General features: G+C 43.3%; 1 protein-coding gene across 1 annotated transcript in view; it reads left to right on the top strand.

Annotated features, from left to right (window-relative positions):
• Window positions 1-13,442, top strand: part of THSD7B (thrombospondin type 1 domain containing 7B) — a gene marked incomplete at its 3' end in the record, with an annotated part of 273,337 nt that overhangs the window by 47,821 nt on the left and 212,074 nt on the right. Inside the window, exon 3 of the mRNA XM_082312579.1 lies at window positions 9,867-10,662. Coding sequence (XP_082168705.1) covers window positions 9,867-10,662 — 796 coding nt within the window. The remainder of the gene's footprint in view (window positions 1-9,866; window positions 10,663-13,442) is intronic.

The raw sequence follows: 13,442 nt of genomic DNA on the forward strand, positions 1-13,442 counted from the left end.
ATCTGGTTCCAACCCCCTGGCCATGGGCAGGGACACCTTCCGCTAGACCAGGTTGCTCAAAGCCCCATCCAACCTGGCCTTGAACACTACCAGGGAGGGGGCATCCACAGCTTCTCTGGGCAACCTGTTCCAGTGCCTCACCACCCTCATGGTGAAGAATTTCTTCCTTATATCCAATCTAAACCTACCCTCTTTCAGTTTAAAGCCATTACCCCTTGTCCTATCACTACGTGCCCTTGTAAAAAGTCCCTCTCCAGCTTTCTTGTAGGCCCCCTTCAGGTACTGGAAGGCTGCTATAAGGTCTCCCTGCAGCCTTTTCTTCCCCAGGCTGGACACCCCCAGCTCTCTCAGACTGTCCTCATAGGAGAGGTGCTCCATCCCTCTGATCATCTTTGTGGCCCTCCTCTGGACCCACTCCAACAGGTCCATGTCTTTCTTATGTTGGGGGCCCCAGAGCTGGAGGCAGTGCTCCAGGTGGGATCTCCTGAGAGCAGAGCAGAGGGGCAGAATCCCCTCCCTCGCCCTGCTGGCCACCCTTCTTTTGATGCAGCCCAGGGTACGGTTGGCTTTCTGGGCTGCAAGCGCACATTGCTGGGTCATGTTGAGCTTCTCATCAACCAGCACTTCCAAGTCCTCCTCCTCAGGGCTGCTCTCAGTCCATTCTCCGCCCAGCCTGTCTGTGTGCTTGGGATTGCCCCGACCCATGTACACCAAGTACATGGTGTCTATATTTTATCATCTGCCTTTTCTGTTCCAAGAGCTTCAGGCAGCCCCACTTCTGCTCCGGAGCAAGGGGAGTACCCACGGGCAGAGGGGCTGCCCTAGCTGGGGCTCATCAGAGGTATATCTGGAGAATACTGGAGAATATCCCCCAGTAATGCATCTGTATCCCCCAGTAACACATCTGTATCTCCCAGTAACACATCAGCTCTGCAGAGGGCTGAGGGAGAGTTACTGCAATTCCACCATTCAACCAGCCAGACTTGGTAGCACCGCGGTGTGCAATTCTGGATTTTGAGTCCTTTACCATGGCGTATTGATCACTGTAGTATCTGAAAAAGTATGCTGACTTCTGTGCTGTAGTGGGTTATAAAATATGTAAGTTGGGAATAGCATGAAGCTGAGCAGAAAAAATGTAGTTCTCCCTTAAAATGATGTCTGGAGAGGGATGCACACATTTCTGTGATTATGTGCATATGAAGTAAATTGTGATACTTCAGAAAGGTTTTGCAGGTGTGCAGATTGCTGTATTATTTCACAACTTTTTCTATGAAACAATTTTTTTTATGAAAAAAATTACGTCATTTTTAAAGTTTTGAAAAAACAGAACATTGCTATTATTTCAATGAACAAATATAATTTAAGCTTCATAAAAGAGTAAGAAAATTAGAAACCGCAGTTGTCACAATTCGGAAGAAGGGATGGCAGCATTTTTGTGTTTGCCAGGTAATGAATTATTGCAGAACTAGTATAAGAATTCTCTTTGTGTCTTGGAGCTCGAATACCAAGCAGATGTTGAACCACTGCCAGTGCTTCCCACCCCGGCCCTATCTCAGAGCAGTGAACCTCTGGCAGGGAGTTTCCTGGTGTGGTTCCTTTAGGAATCCATTAGTGCTGACCTTGATGGCGTTTGGTAAGATTCGTGGCGGAGATGGGGATGAGGCAGAGTGCATCGCCTCTGCAGCGATCCTACCTATGGCTGGGCTATTAGCAGGAGGGTGGACCTGGGGTGAAACTTGGGCTTTGCATGCCAGAAAAATGACTTGGAGTGACTGCCTACGTGAAGGGTGGCAAGGGGAAGCCAACATGTGGAAAAGCAGAAAAAGCCTTGTGCAAAGCTTGCTGGTGTTAAACCAGCAATGTAAGGACCTGTATAAAACTGGATGGACCTTCTGAATCACGCGGTTCCTACAGGCAAATATGAAATAATCCCATTCATAAACATATGAAGCTCCCTTCTGCTTCCTCTGTTGGGGCCGGTTCTGTTCGATATCTTCACTGATGATCTGGATGAGGGGATCGAGTGCACCCTCAGTAAGTTTGCAGATGACACCAAGTTGGGTGGAAGTGTTGATCTGCTGGAGGGTAGGAAGGCCCTGCAGAGGGACCTGGACAGGCTGGATCGATGGTACGAGGCCAACTGTATGAGGTTCAACAAGGCTCAGTGCCAGGTCCTGCACTTGGGTCCCAACAACCCCATGCAATGCTACAGGCTTGGGGAGGAGTGGCTGGAGAGCTGCCTGGTGGAAAAGGACCTGGGGGTGTTGGTTGACAGCCACCTGAACATGAGCCAGCAGTGTGCTCAGGTGGCCAAGAGGGCCAATGGCATCCTGGCTTGTATCAGGAATAGTGTGGCCAGCAGGCCCAGGGAGGTGATCGTGCCCCTGTACTGGGCACTGGTGAGGCCGCCCCTCGAGTCCTGTGTTCAGTTTTGGGCCCCTCACTCCAAGAAGGACATGGAGGGGCTGGAGCGTGGCCAGAGGAGGGCAACGAAGCTGGCGAAGGGTCTGGAGCACAAGTCTTATGGGGAGCGGCTGAGGGAGCTGGGGTTGTTTAGCCTGGAGAAGGGGAGGCTGAGGGGAGACCTTATCGCTCTCTACAACTGCCTGAAAGGAGGTTGTAGCGAGGTGGGGGTCGGTCTCTTCTCCCTAGTAACAAGCGACAGGACGAGAGGAAACAGCCTCAAGCTGCGCCAGGGGAGGTTTAGGTTGGATATTAGGAAAAACTTCTTCACCACAAGGGCAGTGAGGCACTGGCACAGGCTGCCCAGGGCAGTGGTTGAGTCCCCATCCCTGGAGGTATTTAAAAGACGGGTAGATGTGGTGCTCGACGATATGGTTTAGTGGTGGCCTTGGCAGTGCTGGGTTAACGGTTGGACTCGATGATCTTAAGGGTCTTTTCCAACCTTAATGATTCTACGATTCTATGATTCCCTGCAAATATCAGAACAGACCTCCTCAACCTTGTACTTGGTTGTGCTTGAAGGGATCTGAGCTTTTCTGTGGGTTGGAGAGAAGATTAAAACATAGCTAGAGAGGAGGCTGGGGATCAGCAGAAGGTGTCGTGGAGATGGGTGTCCAGCAACGCCCGTGTATTTCCGCTGGTTCCCCGCTGGTAAGCCGGGCAGTTTGTGTTGCAGGAGATGGTGCGTAACCGATGCTGTACTGATTCTGGGTGTTTTTCACAGAGAAATAATGGTTCCTGTTGGGGAATATAAGCCCCACAGTCAAGGTGGAGTGACTGAAGAGACATTTTTCAGCTATATTTTCTGTTAAGGTTACATGTACAGACACCTTATAAAAGCTATTATGTTTTAAAAGGAATCAGTTTTCATAGATGTTTAGAATTTTAAAAAGGTCAGAGTTTGATTATGACTATCTGTAATCCAGTACGGAGGTGTTTTTAATCTCACATGCAGTATACTACTCATAGCTGTAATCTGCTGATAACATCTATTTATACTTCTTGTTTTTATAGTATACATAAATTTATATACATCATGGCCTCATCTCCTAATGTCAGTTGCAATCAAGGCAAGAAATCTGTTCTCACAAACCCTCAGAATGTGTCAGATGAGTATTACAGAAATGTTTTGGAATTTGTGGGTTGGTTGTTGGTGGAGGTTTTTTTTGTTTGTTTGTTTTTTTTAACTCAGAGTTGAAAGAAATGAATATTTTTCCCTGGACTGTCTCTGGGGTGTGCGCGCATGACTGAGTAGCTCAGCTAATGCAGTTTACATTAGATCTTAATATTGAGAAGTCCTGCCTTCAAGTGCCAAGAGGTTAGTAAATCACTGAATTTTCATAAACAGCAGCGTTCATTACGTTTTGCTGCAGAATGTCTTTCTTGCTGAAGTGTGTCTTGAGTGATACTGCATGTGGATAATAAGGCAAAACCTGAAATGTAGAATTGGAACAAACTGCTGCATGGCTATAAGTCACTAAACTTCACTTTTATTCAGATCTAAAATAAGGTGAATAACTAGAGCTGCTGAATTACTCATTTGTGTAGGTCATGAAAGTTTAAAAAAGTGCTGCAGGTATTTAAAATTAATCCCAGGAATCAGAGGAATTTTATATGCCGTGTGACACATTGCAAGTAGTACAATAGTCTTTTATTTTGTATAGCATTTTTTATAGGAATTATAGTAGAAAATGTTTTACTGAATTGCTGTTAATAATAAATAGCAAAATAATTGAGACAGTTAAGTACGGGCAAGGAAGAAAAGATGTATTTTGGCTGAGATGTGGCAGTAGATGCAGCGGAGGCATGCAGGAGGGCTCTTCCAGAAAGCAGGGGAGTGGGTAGTTATGCTAACAACAGCTATACTAATATTACTTTATAATATAAAATATCTAAACGTACTGGATCTGGTATTCTAGACTCCGTACAGAGCTCATCCCAAAGTTTTTAGTCTGTTTAGTCTCTAAGGAAAGATGTGACTGGACTGAGCACACTGACGTGGAGAGAGCATGATCTGCAAATGACAGGGCTTTCACCAGCATAGTAAGATCTTTGTCTGAATCATTAGAAATATTTTTCTTGTCATAATATTGAATGTCTTTGCATCATGCTGAAAAAAACAGTAGTGGTGAGAAAATGTATGGTAGTTCATATTATCTTTAACAGTTTAGTTCATTATAAATAAATATACATTCAAGTCTCATAAAAATACATAATTCTCATAAAATTACATAAAAATTACATAAATCTCATAAAAAAAATCCCTCCTCATAAAATAACCAATTCTGAGGAAATCAATTCACTGGAACTTATTTTTTGCCACTATTACTAATATTGAAGATTAATTGGTTGTAATGCCACGAGGAATAAAGCTCATGTGTTGTCTGAGTCAGTTGTCTGTTCTCAGAAATCACAGAATGAGTTGGAGCTTTCCATTTCATATAAACATGCTCCGGTGGAAGGATGCTAGAATGACATCCAAAGCGGTGATGTGACATTTCAAGCAGAAGTATATTCAATTAAAGCAGACACTGCAGTGATCTCCTGGAGTTACGATCAGGTCTGGTGGAGTTATTCCTCAGCCAGGCATTAATGAAGTCATATGTCTCTGTTATGGTATTTGGGCATCTTTGTCTAAGAATTAGTGTATTCTGTTTAAAAACAAATTGTTAAGTTCTAGAACAGTTGCTCCTAAATTTGATACTTAAACTGAAAGACAAAGTAAAGAAGTGTAGAAAATAGGAGGACTATTCCAATGATTGCCCATTACTTTTTCCAGCGTTCCTTCACTGTTTTATATATTGGATGTGAGTTGGAGAGTATCTGTTACCTGTTTGAAGTAAATTACGAACACAATACTCTATTTAACTGATTGCTGATCTTGTCCTAAGTTTGCAAATTAGTACATAGCTACAGGGACAGAATAATCATGGAAGATGCTTATTGTTGAATGAATTCTTAGATGGTGAAATGGTTGCAATTAAGCTAAATGTCACATTAAACAGAGCATAATTATTGTAGCAAGCCTTATTAAGCAATAACATACTTATTAAGCAGCTCTTACTAGGATTCCTATTTTAGGTTTGATGTTTAGTGGTGTTTCATTTTGTCTGTAATATGTAATTATTGTCTGAATAGCCTGCTTGCCTTATGCTTGTGTGACCTGTGTATCAAAGAGCAGATGTCACTGTATCCTTTCAGACATAATTATTGCATAATTGGAGGTAGGTCTTGCAGGCAGGAAAAGCAAATCAGTACACACGACATCAAATAAAACTACACTTGCAGTGTTATCACATGCTTTTAATGGGATTAGAGAAGCTGTATGGGATGATAGTACGGTAGTCTTTCTGTCCGATAAAAGATGGCAAACAAAACAACGTGTAGTTTTTCTTTATTAGATTGACTTGATTTATTAATCCCTTTCATATCATTATTACTTGTAATGTAATAAATGTCTTGTAAGAGACAGTAGTAGGATGTCTTTGTTTACAGTTTTCCATAAGTAGAGACATCCCACTGTCTCTACAATTTTTGTACAAGTCAAGCAAGTTTTGCTTAACTTCTTATTTTTGGGAATAGTGATTTGATTGAATTTCCCTTTGGTTTCATTGACTAATACATTTATTTGTGCTATTGCAGGTTCCTTGGTACTTTGCAGATCTCAGTGGTATTTTTGGGGGGAAAACCTTTTTTTGGCACAGTAGTAAGTCCTAGTGGACAAAGCCTTACTCTCAGTTAGATGCTCCTTCATAGAGTAATCCAGGTTGGAAGGGACCGTGGGAGGTCATCCGGTTGATCCTCCTGCTCAGAGCAGAGTCAACGTTGAATTCACACCAGGTGGCTCAGGGCTTTGTTCAGTCAGATGCTGAGAAACCTCCAGGGATGAGATTCTGCCGTCCCTCGGGGCAGCCTGTTCCAAGGGTTATCCTCATAGTGATGAGTTTTTTCCTTATATCCAGCTGGGAGCTCCCCTGTTTCAATGTACGTCCACAGTCTCTCATTCTCCCACCTGTGTCCTGCTGTGATGAGATCAAACATCCATCCAGTATCTGATTAGGTTACAGTGGTTAGGAGACAGACGATACCTATCCATTATCTTCATCTTTTTGTACTTTCAACAGAGAGGTCACTGTGAAATAGATTTCATTTTGTTTAGTCTTCTGCTTTAATTACCAGTGGCCTCCCATTCCAGATCGGGAGTTGTAAAGCATCTTTCTGAAGTTCTGGCTTTTGATGCCTAAATTGCAGTGGGTTTTTAATAAAACGTAGTTAATATTATGATTCACATTGTGCTGAGATGTTTCTTTTAATTGACTCAGATTTATTTCAAGGAAAGTGTAAATTTAACATGACCCTTCTAAAAATAATTAAATTCTAATTACAAAGGAGACTATTGACTAGGAAGTATTTACATCCTTCTCCTCATTTAAGCTGCTGAACAAGATATTTAACTAAGCAATGAAACATTGTGGATAAGTTTACTGCTGTGTCCTGAAGAGATCATCAGGAAGTGAAAAAAATCTATAGTAATGGGATTTGCATCTAATTTTTAACCTTATTTTTCATGCTTCTTTTTTTGGTTTGCCAAGAGCAGGCTACGTTTTTACGTTTTTAGCATGTTTGCCAGAGAATAATTGCAAATTGTGATGTGTCTAATGATAGTGTAATTACTTATGAGTCTGTGCTTGCTTTTTTTTTTTTTTTTGGTAATTTTTCATTCTAAATTCACATCTGACATTAAATAATGGCCACTTCTTGCTAAGGCTTCTGCTGCATCTCTCTCTATCCTCTTAATGTAGGGACTGGTAAATCTGCAGCTATTACATCAAGTAGTTCACGAGCAACACCCAGAAATGTATATAAAGTACTAACGAGATGAATTCTGTGCAGTAGCGAAAGAGCGGTGGTAGGTTTGGTGAGTGTAATTTGGCCAGTCCTCTGCTACAACTGCTTTGTGTTTCTCCGTGGAGGGGTTTAATGCTATTTTTAATGCTATATGCTATCCTGAGAAATAAGTAGTAAATCCTTAATTGGTATAATGTGCTTCAAGCTCCCATTGATGAGTAAAATACTGTTATGCACTATGCTGAAGTGAAACAATATTACTCTTGAATTTTTACTTTAAAAACAGTGGTGAAACCCAAGCTTTTCCTGTACTGAAACTTCCACATCTCAAAAAATTAAACTGCCTTTGCTGAACTGCTTCAGAGAAACAAATGTTGGAATAAGCTCTCACGATACAATTGCGTTGCGATGCTTAGTCTTTGTGCTAGTTACTTTCCTGTGTTAATAAAAACCACCTAGTACTTGAGGTTTGAACTTGGACGATTATTTTTCGTGAGATGACAGTATATACCTAATTCAAAGTCTGATTTTGAACCTTGTTGGCATTTGTATGAGAATGTTCTTTTAAATCAAGGTGAAGTATCGAGGATGAACATTTAAATTGTCAATGGACCTCTTCCTGTAACTGAACTTCAAAAGCATATTTAAAGGTTCATTTTTTTGAATATTCATTTTTGAAGCACACTGGATTCTGTTGAAAGCCTGTCATTAGTGTAGTACAGCTTGTAGAGCACAGTATAGTTTGATGCTGCTTTTTCCCATTCAAGACGCGTGTCACGGCTGAGTCCTTACCTTGGACTGATTATCTTTTGGTGTGAAATAGAGGCATAAAAGGGACAAAGATTTTTCACGTAGCCTGCAGGATTCAACAAAAGCTGGAGCTGTCTAAACCCTGACGACCCTGAAAACCCCTCTTGCCCCTGCCTGTCCACCACGGGAGAAGGTGGCAGTCCGAGGGCAGAGTTGCAGTCCTGGCCTGGAGAATGAGGCACAAGGGACACGGCAAGAACGCGGGATGTGTTGGAGGAGCAGCTCAGCTATATCCAATTCCTATTTACTTCTCCTCCTTTATTGACAATGAAAACCAGGAATATTTATTTATTTATTTCTATTTTTTTATTACACAAAGTCAAGCCCCTGGCTCTGGAGGATTAACTCCTCTGTCCATGAAGAAGGAACAACGGGATTACCAACAAAACTGCCAGCAACTGAATGAATAGCTGGTATTATAATTGCAGCCATTATGGGGCTGGTTTTGTTTTTTATGTGTGTGTTTGGTTTTGTACTGTAAGCATGTAACTGATTCCGGTAGTTTTAAAATCAATTTCAAAAAACTTGACTGGAGTAGCATTTCTTAATATAAATCGACCTATTTATTGTAAGTTCATTTTCTGCCCTGAAAAAATACAAAAGATAGGGTAGTTGCAGCGTATTTTCAAGCGAGAATTACGTATGCAATTTTCTTACCGAGTGAAATGGCTCTGTTATGAGGCATTGGAAAGTTTTTAAACTTAGAAACGAGATGAGACCCTCTTGAGACCTGATCATCAAAATCACTTTAATATGTTAAGATTCGGCCTGAGTGCTTTTTCCCTACCTTTTGCCTTCAGTTTGCAAGCAATTCTGTACTTCACAACCCTCAGATTATTTTTTTGGCTTGGATTTTTGTCGAATAATATTGCCACAGAAAAATCTTTCTGTTTAGCCTTGTCTGATTAAGTTCACTTGCAAATCCTCAAATAAGATTCATACGATTACCTATATACGTTAGCGTGCTCCAGAACTAAAAATTACATTGCTGGGTTTAATTTTGGTTTCATTTCTCTTCCCAAATAAGTAGCTTTACCACCTCTTGCAGTGCCACGTGCTGCAGATGGAAATGACTGGCTTGATGGTACATCCCAGGGTAATTCAGCAGGCTGTGCCTGCGGTGCCTTCCCTGCTATCGGGGCTCTGCTCTCGGAGCAGCACCCTGCGGGGCCTATCCTGCACTACATACACTATCACGTCAAGTCAGTTCCTCCATTTTGAACTCCTATTAAGAGTATGTTCTTACTTTTATAGTATTTATCCTCACCATTTTATCACTGTGGATGATGATTCAGCTGCTTCCCAGTGCAGTTTATTCCATTGACTAATTGCTCTATTAAGACTGTTTTCCTCTTATCTAACTTGACTTTCTTTTCCTATTAGATTATTGTTCCTTTATGATCATTTTTATATTCATTCGTACAAGCGAAATTAAATATTCTTATTTCCTCAGGCTTTTAAATGCATTTTATGGCTACAGAAATGTGCCTGGCCTGCCTTTAATTTGAGATGTTGTGGGGCATTTTTTTTTCCCACAAGTTTCTCTGAGTGGTCTGGTGATGGGATTGCACTGGGAGGAGAAATGACTTGCAGCCTTTAGGAAGCTTTTACATAATTTTAGGGACCAGCTGGTAGTTATTTACTTTTTAATACCTGGCATGGTGTGGTTCGGATGCTACCGGGCATCAGGACAGATCCGTGGCAGGAGTATTGCATGGCATTTCTCAACACTCCCTCTTTTGCAGGTCACTGGGGCCGGTGCGTAGGTGACTGCGGTTCGGGGGGCGTTCGGAGTCGGGCCGTCTGGTGCACCCACGCGGAGGGCTGGACAACGTACCACGCGAACTGCGACCAGAAAGACAAACCCGAAAGCCAGAGGAGGTGCTTTAAAGTCTGCGACTGGCACCTGGAGCTGTTCGAGTGGGAGGTTTCGGGATGGGACAGGTGTGGGCTCGTCCCCTTTGCTGGCGGTGAGGTGGGAGCCGGGGCTTGCATCACCGCGCAGCACGGGCTGCAGCGCCGGAGCGTCCGCTGCCTCCAGAAGCTGAACAGAACCGTTGTCACCAACGAAATATGTGAGTATTTCACGCCACAGCCCCCCACTGAGCAAGCCTGCCTGGTGCCCTGCCCGCGGGACTGCGTTGTGTCCGAGTTTTCTGTCTGGTCCGAGTGCGGCACGGGCTGTGCCAAGAGCTTGCAGCACCGGACACGGGCGGTCATCGCCCCTCCTCTCTACGGGGGTGCCCCGTGCCCGAATCTGACCGAATCCAGAGCGTGCGGTGCTCCTGCCTGTCCTCTCGGGGAGGAGGAGCACACCTACAGCCTCCGAGTGGGCTCTTGGGGCGAATGCCGGCTGCCCCATCCTAAAGACGTCGACCTGGCGGGGAGGACTATGCCGGATTTTGGTTCGGATTCTGGAGAGCGAAGCGCATCTGGACTTCAAGGCTATAAACCCCACCACCGTCCCGGGGAGGTGGAGATCGGTTACCAAACCAGGCAGGTCAGGTGTGTAAGGAGCAATGGAAAACACGCAGTGCTGAGGTAAGGGTGCTTCGTCTCTTATTTCATCCCCAGTGGGTTTGTTTGACGGAGCGCTTGCTCTGCGTGGCAGCACCACAGCGAACGCGCTCGCCTTCTTGAGTTTTAAATGCAAATTTTTATGTGTTTTCTTTATGGTCTTTTTTTTGATTTAATTCCCTTCTTGTAAAGCTAACATATGCTGAATATTTTGCATACTTCTATGATTTGTGACTCTTTAATTCAGTTTATGTTTTTAATAATTCTATTTTTTGTTGTTGTTGTTGTTGTTTTGCGGAAACATCGAGGAAATGGAATTATATATCACTTTGCGCTGTTGCTGGGCCCTGGCTGTGGGAGAGGGAGGTTTCATTCTCAGTCATGTACTGCATATATTTGGCAGGACAGGCTAAAATTGCACTAACTTAAACTCCTTCGTTCTTACAAATCAACGCTGGATAAAATAAGTCTGAAAAGTTTGGCCTTGCGAATTTACTAGAAGGTATTTCTTGGTAGAATAGATCAGTGAGCAAACCTGTGATTGTCCTGCTTACTGAGAAGCCTTCTCGTCTGGGTGGCACTCTTGGATGCTGACACTAGATACATGACTTGCTTTTCTATCTTGTGTTTTATCTAACAATTTCTCTTAGTCTGCGTAGGTTGCTTTGCTGTAATTTAAATGTGAAGGGTACAGTAATGCGCAGCAAATAATGGAAACATTTATTTTCTCCATTTCTCGCATTTAAATTTAAACTATCTGAGCTCTGCCATTTGACTTCAGGTTGGATTTGGGCAGGTGCCAGGAGATTTCTCAGATGACTGAGAAATTGATTGAGTTCTGAGAAAGTCAGGATTTCTGGAGAACTTCTCAGGTTCTGTTTTTCAGGGATATTAAAAGTTCTTGAAAAATCCTGCTCCTGAATTTGGTGGAAATCAATCTGTTTCTCAGTAATCTATAGCTCCTGGCACCTGCACAAACTCAAATTGCAGAGAGAAGGGGTTATTTTATGTCCAATTCTCTACCCCTGTTAATGTCTGCAGTGGTTTTGCACACATACTGAGGTGAAAATATACATTCTAGCCTTTTTCTTACCCCCTCCTATTATACCTGTATCAATGTACGGATTTTTTTGTTTTTTTTTAATTGGTTGGAAAAAAAGTCAGGCTTTGTGAACTGTTCCAGCAGTTTCTAACATCTTGACTTCATTACTTCTCTCTAAATATATGCTGATTCTAAATATACAGATTTTATGCTCGTGTAGTTGCTTGACTTTAATGGAGTCGCTTGTGATTTATGCCGCCGTGTGACCAGCAGCAGGTTTATGTCTCCTAACACTTGTGAGCTGTTCTTCTGCCTCTTGTATCTCATTCCTTATCGGAGGCTCTGGGGAGGGGATCCTGACTTGGTTAAAATTTCACTCTCTCTGCCCTCACCTGCTCACTGCTATATTCTCTGTAAGAATGGGGAATGGAAGACACTGTTTTTATAAATGTTTTCTCTTTGTTGTGCTACTGTGTGAGTTATACATTGAATTTCTGGATGACAGTGCAGAGGGTCCTAGGAGCTTTAGTTTTAGCAACTCTACCCGATCGAGCTGTCTTCTTCCTTGCTCCTTTCTGGTTTTTTTTTTTTTTTTTTTGGTTTGTTTGTTTGTTTTTGTTTTTTGTTTTTTGTTTTTTTTTTTTCCTGCTCTAGCCCCCTTTTTGGAAGTGCTCAACTCCATTAGCCACCTCCTGGCAGACTTTTTCTGCTGAGGCTGTGTCTCAGATTTACTGCAGGGAGCTTAGCCATCCCTTACTGTTACTCCAAATACAAGAGGAAAGCCCATTGATTGAATAGAGGAGAAAAGGTCATGTCACGTTACAGTGTCCAGATAGTCACACACTTTCCCTTTCTCCTTTTGGACCTAAAATGCAAACCTAAAAATCCAGCCTAAAATCCAATCCGTGTTTAATTCCAGGGCTGGAGTGTCACTGATATCAAATACCCCTGACAACGACTGCCTTTAAGCATCCCTCGGTAAAGTCCTCCTCGTTTTGTTGTGCAGCGTGTTTGCTGCCGTTCTTCTGAAGAATGGACCCGATCTTGCAGATGCTGCTTACAAGAGTGATGGTATTTTGGCTACTGATGAAGAAGAGTAAACGCATTTGCATAACCTTGTAGCGGGGTTTGGCAGGCAGCCAAGCGTCTGCTGTAAAACTGGAAAGAAGGGCCTTTTCTGTGCTTTTTCATTTTCCTGGCCCAGGTCTCCTATTTCAGCTAACGCCATTGAGTAAGTACCAATGAGAGAGACAAATTAAATTTCTAGAAAATTGAGGCAAGAGAGAGGGCTATCCCAAGACGTGCTCTGAGGGCGGGCTCGGAGCTGCCGGTCTGTCAGGGCTCCGCCGCCACCCTGCCTCCCGCCGCTGCCCGATTCCCGCAGGGAAGCAGCAGGTAACGGGAGCGGTCAGCCAACCACCCCGACTGGTCAAAGGCCGTGTGAGGAGAGGAACCGTATGCTCATCTCGCCTCCTAACTTATAACGCAATGGCAAAGATGCCTAATTTATTACCAAGGTTGTTTAATTTACTGGCGTCTAATCGGAGGGCTGTGGAGCAGCCAGGGAGGCCGGCGAGCGGCAGCAGCCGCTGTGCTCGCTGATGGGGGAGGGTACCAGGTAGGCGCCTCAGCGTGAAAGAACAGCCTTTTGCCAAAAATTGGATTTTGGTGGGCTTGGGTGCAAGCTGGGTTTTAAAGACTAAAAGACTGAACGCATTCACTTCTTACAGATGCCGGATTACTGGCAGGACATTCATTTTGG

Source organism: Platalea leucorodia, assembly GCF_965183815.1.
Source record: "Platalea leucorodia genome assembly, chromosome: 5".
In the NCBI taxonomy this organism is placed as follows: domain Eukaryota; kingdom Metazoa; phylum Chordata; class Aves; order Pelecaniformes; family Threskiornithidae; genus Platalea; species Platalea leucorodia.